The sequence below is a fragment of the Taudactylus pleione genome, unplaced genomic scaffold (assembly GCF_031769625.1).
Source record: "Taudactylus pleione unplaced genomic scaffold, aTauple2 ptg000043l, whole genome shotgun sequence".
NCBI classification, from domain to species: Eukaryota; Metazoa; Chordata; class Amphibia; order Anura; family Myobatrachidae; genus Taudactylus; species Taudactylus pleione.
Genome location: NW_028284445.1, coordinates 14,610,205 through 14,623,271, shown reverse-complemented (window position 1 = coordinate 14,623,271; position 13,067 = coordinate 14,610,205). Strand labels below are relative to the sequence as shown.

The 13,067-nt window shown below is 42.1% G+C and overlaps 1 protein-coding gene across 1 annotated transcript in view; it reads right to left on the bottom strand.

Moving 5' to 3' along the window:
- The window catches only part of FLT1 (fms related receptor tyrosine kinase 1), a 107,738-nt gene that overhangs the window by 47,909 nt on the left and 46,762 nt on the right, over window positions 1-13,067 (bottom strand). The window contains exon 4 of the mRNA XM_088460270.1: window positions 2,334-2,458. Coding sequence (XP_088316396.1) covers window positions 2,334-2,458 — 125 coding nt within the window. The remainder of the gene's footprint in view (window positions 1-2,333; window positions 2,459-13,067) is intronic.

Sequence of the window (13,067 nt, the reverse complement as noted above, 5' to 3'; positions counted from 1 at the left end):
GTGCGTATAAAATGCATTTGAAGGTAATAATTTGCATGAAAAGACGCTCAGTGCTACGGAGTCACACCACCGCATGGTGCGACTAGAAGGGCTGTTTAACACGCAAAGAGGCTAGATGTATTTGGACACATCTGTATGTATATAAGGCTGCTGCAAGTCACTCACATGGTGGGATTAATTCAACAGACTAGGGTCCCCTGGCTGCCCCCACAAAGCAATAAAGTTGTGGCTTCCTTAAAATTCATCAACTATTTTTGGGACTCTGCTTTCGGAAGCACATCAAGAGTCGAAGTAATGTCCGGTTGGGTTCGGAACTTCCAATCAAGGCAGATTGTGTAGAAAACTGTTCCTTTGCATGCTAGACACCTAATATATGACTATATACAGTATTGCTTTATTACACAGTTACATAACATAAATAACAATGGAAGGGATGTTCAATGTGTTTGAAGTCAGGGGATGAATTGAGAAGGATGTGCTAAATGTAATATGAAATGTAAACTTACTGAATTCCTGTAAACATATGACCTAGAGGCGAAGGACTGATATGCCACCTGTGTAGGCCATTTACACCATTTTACATCAAGCCAAGGAGAACAATGACATTCGTCCTTGAAGTTAAAGCTGGAAAATATATCTTACACACTATGCTCATATTGCTGGGTGTAGGTCAGCAATTAATTGCTCCCTCAATCTTGTACAGATTGAGGGAGTAATTTACAAAAGTTTTAAGTTATTTTGTGTGTGTGTGTTCCCATTCTAAGTCCCTATCAGTTTAGGTCAGAGGTTCCCAAACTTGGTCCTCAAGGCACCCTAACAGTCCAGGTTTTAAGGATATCCATGCTTGACCACAGGTGATTTAGGGCCTAATCCAGCATGGATTGCAATTCTGCTTATATGCACTCAACGCAGTTGCTAATATCAGCGGTGACATGTAAATGTTTGTATTTGCAGTGTGATCGCAGCCTGACAGACGGACGCCCACTTCTCCTTACTCACATCCATATACTTGGCCAACATAGCAAAACAATTGGTAACATCGAGTAACATCGGACCCATACACACAGTTAATGAAGGTCAGACCTCACTCAGGAACTGCTTACTTCAGTGCACGCTTTGAGTGGCTAATTTATGCACGCCCCTGTAACGGCGTTGAGACGCAGCACTGGCACGCCTAAGTTTGCCCGACCACCCCCCGTCACCACCCACAAATGGCACTTTCTGTCAATCACTTTGCCATGGGTCTGTGATCGCAGTCTCGATCGCAGCGTCTGGTTTGCGCACACATACTGCGATGCATAGGCATGCACAGTGCAAATTAATCATCCGATTGCGTGCGTATAAGAAACTGCGTTCCTTGCTGAATCAGGCCATTAATTAAGACCTCATTCAATTTGATTTAACAACATGTGCTCAACCATGGATATCTCTAAAACCTGAACTGTTGGGGATCCTTGAGGACCGCGTTTGGAAACCTCTGGTCTATGTGACATTTTTATAAATTGTACATTTGTACATTACTGTGTGGGAGATTTATCAAACCAATGAAAGAGGGCACTGGTATAAGTTCCCTACTGCAACCAATCATCTTCTAGTTATTATTTTATAGATTGTACTTCATCAATGATAGCTATAATCTGATTGGTTCCAGTACGCAACTTGTCGCTTTGTCCTCTTTAGAAGTTTTGATATATCTCTCACTGTGGGGTCTATTTACTAAGCAGTGTTAGGAGAAGTGAAAAGTGAAGAGTGAAAAGTGATAAGGTGCCAGCCAATCAGCTCCCAACTGTCATTTTTCAAACACTGCTTAGTAAATAGACCCCTGTAAGAGATAAACAATATCTGTTACCTCTTTAGAAATGGAGGTACTGTAAGAGAAAATAATAGATGGAAGCCTACTGCATAACTTAGTCTTGTATTTCACGTTTTTTCAAAAACAATTTAAACATAGGGATCATGTACGCAATAACAAACAATATTTTCTCCATTTAAATATTGTGCAGATTTATAGTTAGACACGATATCCCCCTGACGGACAATGCCTTGATGATATGGGTGGCGTTATCCATGAGAGTGCGTCCATTTTATTTCTAACTCTTTCTTCTACCCCTCCCCCCTCCACCTTTTGGCAGCCATTTTTTGCTGCTAATTTGTAGATGCCAAAGCTGTAAATGAAAGCACAGTCTGTTCGTCCAGGTACCAAGGAAGTGTTGGTGGAACCTTGAGCTCTGTTACTGAACATAAAGACAGCATTCATGCTCAAAACTCCATTTACATAGACAGTCAATAGGAATAGGTTTGGAAATATGACTTGTTCTCATTACTTACAGTACCTCTTTTAAAGTGACAGTGATATTTGGTGATGTGACCCGACAAGGGATCACCAGCCGATCTCCATCTGTTATTGTAATCAATTTGGGTTCCACGTTATGCATTTCCACGAACACACTGTTCTCCTCTGAAAAATAAATACAGAACTGTTGTCAGTGATCAAATATTTATATGTATTTTAGAGGACTACTAAATTTTTTACTGCAGGTGAAGGTGTTCGATATGGGATGTAGTTAGCAGACCGGCAGATGGAATCCTGACCGGTCTGAATCCCAACGCTGGCAGTCCGACACAGGAATTAATACCGACGCCTGTCTTAATGCCAATGCTAGAACACAGACGGTCGCCAACCCGACCCAGGTAAGTCCGGGGCATCTTAGCTGTTAGCCGCAGGGGAGAGGGTTAGGTTTAGGTAGCATAGCGGTGTTAGCGTTAGGTTGGGGGGGGAGCGTTAGGGTTAGACACCCTGGGGGGGTTAGAATTAGGCACCACTGGGGGGGTTAGGGTTAGGCACTAAGAGGGAGGGTTAGGCTTAGGCACGAACCGGGAGGGTTAGGGTGCAGGTTGGAGAGGGTTAGGGTTAGGCTACAAGAAGAGAGGGTAAGGGTTCTGGGGAGAAGGGGGGAAGTTGAGTATACTTACCAGACCCCTGTCAAAATACCAACCAGCGGGATGCCGCTGTCTGTATTTTGACAGAAGGCATCCCGACAGCTGGCATTACATACCAATTCCGTTCGATATATACAAGTATAGTGCTATGTACTAATTACAATTGCAACATCATAACATCTATAAAAAATACAATTATTAACTGGGTACAAGATAGTGTAGCAGTAATATAGAACATTCACTGCATCTGCATTCTGACAGGAAACTAAAAATTGAGGGAGTTAAAAGGTATTGAACATTATTAGACTAAAGACAATTCATTCAGCTTTATTGCCTTTACTCTAGAGAATAGAATAATGCCGCTGTTCTCTGATTGGTAAATGGGTAAGTGTGACGATCACACACCCACTGAAAAGCATAATTGATTAGTGGGTGATATTAGCACTTCCAAACCCTAGAACAAAGAGAGGAAACTGCCCTGTAACATAAAAGAGGAAGCTCAGACATACTGTAAACTATTCTATTTTGGTGACAAGAATTTTAAAAATACCTTTTTTTTAATAATTACAAATCTATGACTGTTCCTTTTAAAAAAAAAAATAAATAAACATGGCATTTTTGGATGGTTTTTTTTGCTCATAATGAGGTATAATGAGCCTAACAGTGAATCCAGTTATTTTATTTACCCTACATATTCCATTATCTCAATATACATTTACCTACAGTTGAGTTGTCTCTGATTTATGGTTGAACCAGAAGAAAATAAAATCACTTTTCCCTAGAGATGAGCGGTTTCAGAATTGGAAAAATTCAACAGAACATCAATTTGGGGTTCAAGAGTAGAACCGATCCCGGCTCTGGTCCTCCCGCCAAATTCAGTTCTCAAAAAGAGACAAAAACCCCAGATCTCGCGTGTTTTGGACTGCATATTAGTCCCTCCCTCGTGATTTCAGGTCGCATTTTAGAATGGAGAGTACATGCAAAGGATTGTGGACTGTAGCTGTGCTGCAATAGTCACCATTAGAGGGAGTTGTAGATGGTTGGAGTGGGAGAGAAGGGAGGGAAAGAGAGCAGACATCTTTAATCTGGGTTTCTGTGAGGGTCAGACGGTAGCAAGCAATCTGCAATATAGGCTCCTCCTGTGTATGCTTGTTACACATTAACATCTGCAATACAGGCTCCTGTGTATGTTTGTCAGACACTAACATCTAGGGATAGCCGACGGTGGGGTGTCCATCAATGGTCACCATCGATGGTTCCATCAGTGATTACCATCGATTGCACACAAAAAACATTCATGGTGGACCATCGATGGTTTGCACCCCTCGATGGCCACTGCTACTGGAGGCACAGCAAGGCACAGGCCAAACTGCAATGGGGGCGGGGCTTAGCAGACACCGTGACAGAGCTAAGCTTCGTCCCATCAAAAAATACCACAACAACATCGGGTCCCACTAGGCCATCAACAGAGACAGTACTGTGATTGCAAGCTTAGCTGATTAAAACATGGTGTCCTGTGTGAGTGAGCTGCACCCCAAATAATACATCTTTTTCTAGGTTTAAAAAAATCTCAAGTCTTTTATTTTGACATTTCAAAGGAAGACTGTGTGCTTTTGAAAGACTGCATATTTTACTGTACTTGCTGGGTTTTGTGGCCCCGTCAGCTGCATCCAAAAATAATAAAAGTTGAAAAAAATATAAAATTTTTTTGTTGTTTACAAAAATTTTTTAATTAAATTTAGATATTTCAAAGGAATATTGTGTGTTTTTGAGAGGCAGTGTATATTACTGCACTTGCTGGATATTTTTCCCCTGTCAGTTGCACCCCAAAATAATTTGAAAATACATTTTTTTGTTACAATGAATTCTCAAGTCTTTTAATAAAACTGCTGATAAAGCAAGCACGCTTTTTCCCTATCTCATTGCACAGTATGTTCACTTAGGGGTAAATTTACTAAAGTGAGTGTTTTTAGAAGAGAGTTTTAGAAGAGATGTTGCCCATAGCAACCAATCAGATTCTACCTAACATTTAACTAGCACCTTCTAGAAGATAATAACTAGAATCTGATTGGCTGCTATGGGCAACATTTTTTCTAAAACTCACTTCTAAAGACTCTCACTTTAGTAAATGTACCCCTTGGTGTGGTGGCAGTTACAAGTTCTAATACAGTTACTTTACTCCTGTCCTGGTGTAAATCATTCTATATCATTCTATAGAAGAACATGAGCATCCCAGTACTAGTGCTGACAATCATAGTTCTTTATCAACATTTAAAGAAGGTCAAGGGGTAAGAAGGATGTGTAAAAAGTGCACTCCAAATCTAAACAATGTTGTACAATCTTTAAGAAAACACCACCTCTAACTCTAACTATGAAGGGAAGCGTTACTGCAAAAAAGTGTAAAATTGCCAACATGCCGTACACCACACAAAGTGAGAATGAAAGGCTCAGACCATGGCCTTTATTTGCAAATGGTGGTCCTGCTACAGTCAGACATCTACTGTAACCTTGCATGCAACTCCTTCTTGCTCTGCCATGCCACCAACTGACACCTCTTAAACAGGCAGATTAGTTCAGAAAAAGAACTGAAAGGCTAAAGAACAAATTGTGCATTCACAAACTTCACATATTCCTGAGCAGAGTCTATGGGTGTCCATGAGTGTTATGTGTGAGTCCTGACATTTCTGATTTTGACACTGTAATCCTAGAGAAGCTTCCTTCCACCATTTCTGAACCTTCTGCAAATGTGAAGATGAGTAGTAGTAAAAGTAATGATTATGATGATGGTTTAGACATAGAAATTAAGGATGCTACTTCAGAACTTGGAACTGTGCAACAGAATGATGGGGATCATTGTTTACCTTACACTAATGAGGATGAATGTATTGAACAAGAACAAGTTGATAAAATTTCTGAGGATGATGTTGTTTGCAAAGAAGTAAGTCAGCCACTAGTGGCAGCACTTCATGCAAAAACTCATTTTCATGCCTCGGCAAAAGAACAAAAGAGCCACCTCTTTCGATGTGGAAATAAGTTTACTTAAATCGTGACATTTGTCAAGGCATATGTGGAATTTTTTGTGCCAAAGTAAGTAGAGGTAGCGACGTTAACCATGTAGGCACCCTCTCCCTGTTACGTCATTTGCACCAAACTCATTCAAGTTGTTTACTAAAATATTGAAAATCATATACACTATGTAGACAAAAATAATTGGACACCCAGCAGAAGTGAAATGCATCTCATGCATGAGTTCCAAATGGCCACTAATGTAACGGTTTCGACAAGAACACTTCTTAGGTAGGCCCATGCACTTGCAGTTCTATGGAAACAACAAATGTTTTTATCAGGATGACAATGTCAGCTGTCATGTTTCCAGGACAACGTTGGACTGGTATACAGAAACTTCAGTAACCCGGATAGACTGGCCAGCTCAGAGTCCAGATCTTAACCCCATTGAGAACAACTAAGAACAATTGGAGCGATGAGTGCGTCCTAGGCCGACTCAACCTTATTTAGTGTCACAGTTCGTTACTGTACTTAAGGTGGAACTTGTGGGCAGTTTGCCAAGAAGGGTGTCTGCAGTAATCACTGCACGTGGTGAATCCACAAAGTAATGACGTCAATAACATTTTGTTGATCTATTTGCTGTCAGTGTCCAATCACGTTAGTCTACATAGTGTATGATAACAAGCAGTACAGCATCAGCTGCCAGCAGCATGGATAGATACCAGCACATGCAATCTCCACCGCCTATACCTTTATCAAACTACTCAATAGCAATCAGTGGTAGTCCTCCTGCATTCAATTTGCAAAGGCAAACTGACTCCCCTAATGCAATCTACGATTCTCAAGAAAAATCCTTGCACACTAGGGCTGCTGCTCCTGGAGGTGACTCTTCAGTTGATGTTTAAAACTTCTAAACAATCACTTGCAAGAGGAACCAAGTATGACAGCCACCATACTGTTGCACAGCAGATAACTGAAGCTTTGTGTCCAATATCCACCATCAATGCATATGGCTCTAGCTGATTAGTTGAGGTCACGTGTGGACGCTACCAAATTCCATCTTGATTCTATTTTTCCAGAACAGCAATTCCTCACCCGTAACGGGATGGTAAACATAAGATATTCTTTGACTAGAAAATAACCATTGTACCAATTATCCACTTAACTACAGACAAGTCGATAAGGAGTACTGGTCAAACCAAATTTTACATAATTGTAACAGCCACTGGGTGGGTATATTGCCTTCAGCATCAGTATCTAACACACAATGCCAGCTCATTCACAGGCACACTCCTCTCTGTACCACCAGCTTCACAAACAAGCACATCGGTGTCAATCTGTGGAAAACCTCAGGAATGTGATAACAAAATGTCTTACCCCCTCTAAGACTCTCCTCAGGATTTATCATTACTGGTAATGCATGCAACATTGTATTAGCATTACAACTGGGTAAAGTTCAAAATGTAGTATTAGAGATATGAGTCTGCACCAGTTAAATGTAGTATTATATAGAGAGAAGAGGAATTATTTTTTTTTTAAAAACGTGAAGGTCTAGCTTGTATAAGAAAATATTAGATAACTCTGTGTTGGTGGTGCACCCAAATAATTTGTGTTATACAAATTAATACAATTGCAAAGAGGCAAAAAAGAATAAAAAAAGAGTTTTTGAGTTCAAAATGTACCATGTTTTGCACACACAATAACCTTGGCGGTTCAGGATTTCTTGTTGACAAGACCGCGCAGGACATGCTGACTTTGGTCCATAAAATTTCTGGTCACTTTTGGCATTCAGCAACTGCATGTAGAACATTGCAGCAACTGCAAGAACAGTTCAAGTTGCCACGCCACCAACTGAAGCGAGAGGTAGTAACCAGGAATTCCACCTTTTATATGCTTCAGCAACTGAAGGAACAGTAACAACCCATAATGACGTACACATAAAGCCATGAGAGAGGGAGAAAGGAGAAATGGTAAGTGGTTCAGACACTGCCAGTCTGAGCCAGATCATACCCTTAATTAAACTACTGGAAAGGCAGCTAGGGAAACTGAAGAAGTGATACCTCTATGTATGTTGGACTTGTAGATCAAGTTCTTTATTCACTTTGCCAGGATTAAGGAGTTTGCAAGATCTTGCAATTGGATCACTACATTTTGGCAACCATGCTTGATCCTAGTTTTAAGTCTTATTTTTTTCTTTACAACTGACCTAGATTGAAAGAGATGCAAAGAACTCCTGGCGAGCAAGTTGTCAGACAACATCTGAAGCAAGAGACAACATTTTCTGCTTCACTTTCTCCTGCAAATGCTGCTGCCAGAAAAAAACTGACCTTTTCCAAGAGACCCACTGGTGATGATGATGATGAGTCAACTCAGCGCACTAGAGTAAAACATTATGACATCTACCCATATATCTTGAAACCTCTACTGTGACTCTAACTGATACAGTAAGCATCAATAAAATGGTGGAGGATTACTTTAAATAATAATGTACAAATTAGCATCTCACACAGGGCCTGATTCCGCTTGGATCGCAGTTGCTAATATGCATGCTATCAGCAGATTGCTGCATTCTGCGTATGAATCGCAGTGCGCGATCTAGCCATTGCGATCTGGACTGCGTTTAGGGGTGGTGACAGGGGCTGGTCGGGAAAACGCAGGCATTTATTTTAAGGTATTAGTTCTTGATTACTGAAAGCATTCTATAGATCCTCTCTGCCACTGCTGTGCCACTATGTTTCATAGACATGCTATATTCTTTTAAACTGCCAGGTACCACTGCTCGGTTGCTTAGTATAGCCAGCCAGCTCTCTGCAGCCTTTGGCCAATATTTGTGAAAACAGAATGCAGCGCCAGAATCCCAACACGTGTCAGAATCCCGACTGCCTGCATCCCGACTGCCTGCATCCCGTAGGTAAATGCTGGGGTTAGGGGTTAGGCATTAGGGGGAGGGTTAGGGTTAGGGGTGGGGAGGGGGAGGTTAGGTTTAGGCACTAGGGGGAGGTTAGATTTAGGCACCAGTGAGGGAGGGTTAGTGTTAGGGAGAGGGGGAAGGTTAGAATTCTGACATTAGGATTCTAACCGCCAGGATATCGATTGCTGTACCCAACCCAGTGAAAACAATATTGTGGGCTGTGAGGTGGTCAGCATTGATCGGAAGTGAATGTTATTGATATTTATAATACTATAGGAACAAAAACAGGTCTGAATTACATTTTTTTTCTATATGTTTTATCAATTTTAAAGTAATCCAAAACCAAAACATTTGAGGGTGGTTTTTCCAAAAGTAAAACCACAACAGGACGATTATTCAGAACCAAAACCAAAAAACGGGGGTGTCTGCGCACATCTCTGCTTTTCCCATGGAGTGTCTGTAACAGCCTCTGCTTCTCCCGCTTCTGTATAACTATAAGTACCAGTATGGACGTGCCTCTGTACTTGAGCTCATAACTTATCACTGGAAACGTAATAGTCTAATCCATGTACTACTTTGAAGGAAATGCCTAGTCTTAGATAAAGTTAATCATTTGATTGTGAAATATAACACAGTCATCACGTATACATAGTCACCATATAGTAACATAGTTACTGTATCTATATTTTCTAAATATGTACAGAATAAACTGGTGCCAATGACAATTTCCTCCTATTTTAATGAAGTTGAAGGACTTGTGTAACTAAAAAACAAACTTGTTGTTTCCAGGGTTGGTAGATGTGTGAGGAGGTCAATAGTTCCATACTTTTAATCATCTGTAGAACTGATTATTCCTGCTCCCCAAGGGACATATTCATTCATGTCATGAAATTAAAGCAACAATTCCAAACTTTGCAAGTGTTATAGAGCAATTTCCTAATTTCCTGTATTCTACCATAGATAACGCTGGAAGGTGTACAGGGAGCTGCACTGCAGACATCATGTCACCACTTACTGCTGCCAGGTCTTTTACTGGCCGCTCAGCGTGGAACTCAATGCTCTTAGGCTTTGCTCTTTGTTTAGCCTTTATGAGTTAGATGACAGGTATGAGAAAATATTCATTATACTAATTCATATAATGTAATCTTCCTAGAAACATCTGCCCGTTGACCAGAAATGGAAACGTATATGTTCCCTTTCAGGTTGACAAGTTAAGGTAAAATGTCGCCAGTTTGTTTTAAGTGCACCCATTACCTACAAACTGTGAATTCAGACATTTTGAGAATATATCCATTGGAAATTCCTGGAACCAATGACATCATGGAGATACAGCTCTCTAGTGCATGGTTCATCCCACAAAATGGCTGCTACCACTGTGTATGTCACTGTATATGTGTGTGTATATACACACTAGAGATGTGCGCCAACCCCCGTGTTTTGGGTTTGGATCTGGATTTACCCTGGTTTGGGATCTGGCACTAACATGTGGCAGTTCAATTTCTAACTTCCAACACAGATACAGTGTGTTATACAGTGTGGGTTGGATACACCAACAGTGCACTTACTGTGACAGCAGTGTCGGCAGAGTGGGGTTGCTGACGGTGTCCTCCTCAGTACATGGAATGGCAGTGCTGCGGTGCTGGCAGTGTCCTCAGTGAAGGGTACCGGTGATGTCGGCAGTGCGGGGGTGCCAGCGGTGTCTTTAGTGCAGGTTTGCTGACTGTGTCGGCAGTGCAGGGGTGCTGGTGGTGTCCTCAGTGCGGGAGTGTCGGCAGTGGGAATCGGTATGTAATACCGCTGGCTGCACGGCCGGCAGTTCGAATCCCGGTAGCGTCAGGCCGACAGAGGAAGAGATCCCGGCAGCTGCAGCCCGACAGTGATGGAAATCCCGATCGTCCCCAGGTAAGTACAAACTAACCTAACTTACCCCCCCAACCCTAACACTCCCTTAGGGGTGCCAAACCCTAACCTCCCCCCCAAGTGCCTAACCCTAATCCCCCCTTTATGTGCCTAAACCTAACCCGCCCTTCCCCGCTGCCTAAACCTAAGTCCCCCTGGGGAGTGCCTAACCCTAACCTCGACCTGGGGGTGCCTAACCCTAACCGCCCCTTCCCCTAGCCTAACCCTAACTCTCCCGGGGGGGTGCCACCCCGGGAGCCCTAAACCTAACCCTTCCCCCCCCCCCGCAGCTGTCTGATCGGGATGCCGGGTACCGGTCTCCAGGCGTAGGGGTAATGACAGGCGTCTAGATTTTTGACGCCTGTCAGATAACCCTAGCCGGTATTGAGGAGTCGGGAAGCCGGCGGTCGGTATTGCGGCTGCCGGCATCCAAAACGTATACCTCGGCAGTGTGGGGGTCGCTGACGGTGTCCTCAGTACATTGGGCAGGAGTATCAGCAGTGGTGGTGTCGGCAGTGGGGGATGCTGCCAGTGGGAGTGCCGGCGGTGTCGGCAGCGAGGGGTGCCGGCAGTGTCAGGCGGCAGGGGATGATGGGTGCCATCTTCTTTTCTTCTTTTGTGCAGTTTTCAATGGGCTTAACGATGATTGGCTGAGAGCCGTGACAGACGGCTCTCTCAGCCAATCAGCGTTAAGCCCGCTGTAAACAAAACCTCGCGACTTAACAGAGGGGTCGCAAAGTTTTGCCTCGGGTCAGGGATCCGGGGCAGGCTGGGAGATCCGAGCTATGCTCGTATCGCCCCGGATCCCCTAAATTCGGGTGGGTTCGGATCTCTTAGATCCGAACCCGCTCATCTCTAATACACACACATATGGGTACTGGGTTACAAAGCCAAATACAGAAGGGAAGGTCACGTCCCCTACCCCCAATCATTTTAAATAAGCTATGTTACAGTTTACAACTCCCAGCGACATTAGTTGGGCGTGGTTAACACAGGAAAAGGTTGAGCCAGGTGAAGTTTAAGTGACAGAGCGATGCCAGCAATCACTTGATTGGCTGGAGGGGGAGGATAGTGGTGGCGTCAGGTCAGGTGTCAGGTTCATATGTATGTATGTATATATATATATATATGTATATATATATATATATATATATATATATATATAAAAGAGAGAGAGAGAGAGAGAGAGAGAGATGACTCATGCATTTGTTTATCATATTGTCATATCATTAAAATTTGTTAAAGTGTAGTTTCAACATATATAAATAGGAGTAGTGTGGTTTGTTGCTGAACGATTTGGATACTTTTTTTTTAAAACATCACAGGCAACGTTATGGTCAGTAATCAAGAAACTGAATTCTCCTATTGGATGAAAATAAAGTAAAGTGAAAGGCAGCCAATGTTTGACATTAGCAAATATAAAGGCTGTGTATTACTGAGTAGAACAACATGCCTGACATCACTGGAGTTACAATCGTATAACGCTTCTTCTAATTAAGATTATAATTTCCTTTTAATACAAACACAGCCAGAAGACCTTGAGATACATCAATAACACAGGAACTCTTGGCGCCATCAAGCATGTAGAGGTGAAGAATCCGCATCCTTCCACTTAAATGGCCAAATTGTCGAAAGCCAATATTTTTTCCAGGAAAATATTTTATCCAGTTTTACGGTACCTTAAGTCGATCACACTTTGCACATGAAGTTAGCAGATATAAGCCATTTGGATAACACTTGACACACTTATCCTCCCCAGCTTGTTACTTCCTGGTCCAAAGAGACTATCAATACAGATGCCTGGCCCACAGGAAGTTAGGAGTTTCAGAGGATGAAACATTGGTACAAAAGTTCAGCCAAGGACTTTAATTTAGCCATCGGCCGGCAAAGAAGGAAGCATTAGCTTTGAGAAGGTCGGGCACCCAAAATGAACAGAATAATATCACTACTCTGCCAAGGATGGGAGTACAAGTTTTCCCAGGTCACAAATTTCTGGTTTAGGAAGACTGGTGGCACATTGTATATTAGGGGAATTAATTGGAGAGTTTGGGAATCAAATACCATTAGTGTTAAGGAAGAGACCTGAATATTTTGGTAGAGAATGAGAACAAATAAGATGAGAACATTAGAAGATATAGATAGAGTACATAAGATAAAGATATAACTATAGATTCTGTAATACAGCTCAACACAATTAACTGAAAATCAGGCGTCTCTTTTAGGATACAATTCTAAACAATTACAAAAGAAAAAGAAAATTAAACATGTCCCCTAGTTGAAATTAAGATCATTTGCAGTTTATTATTTTTTA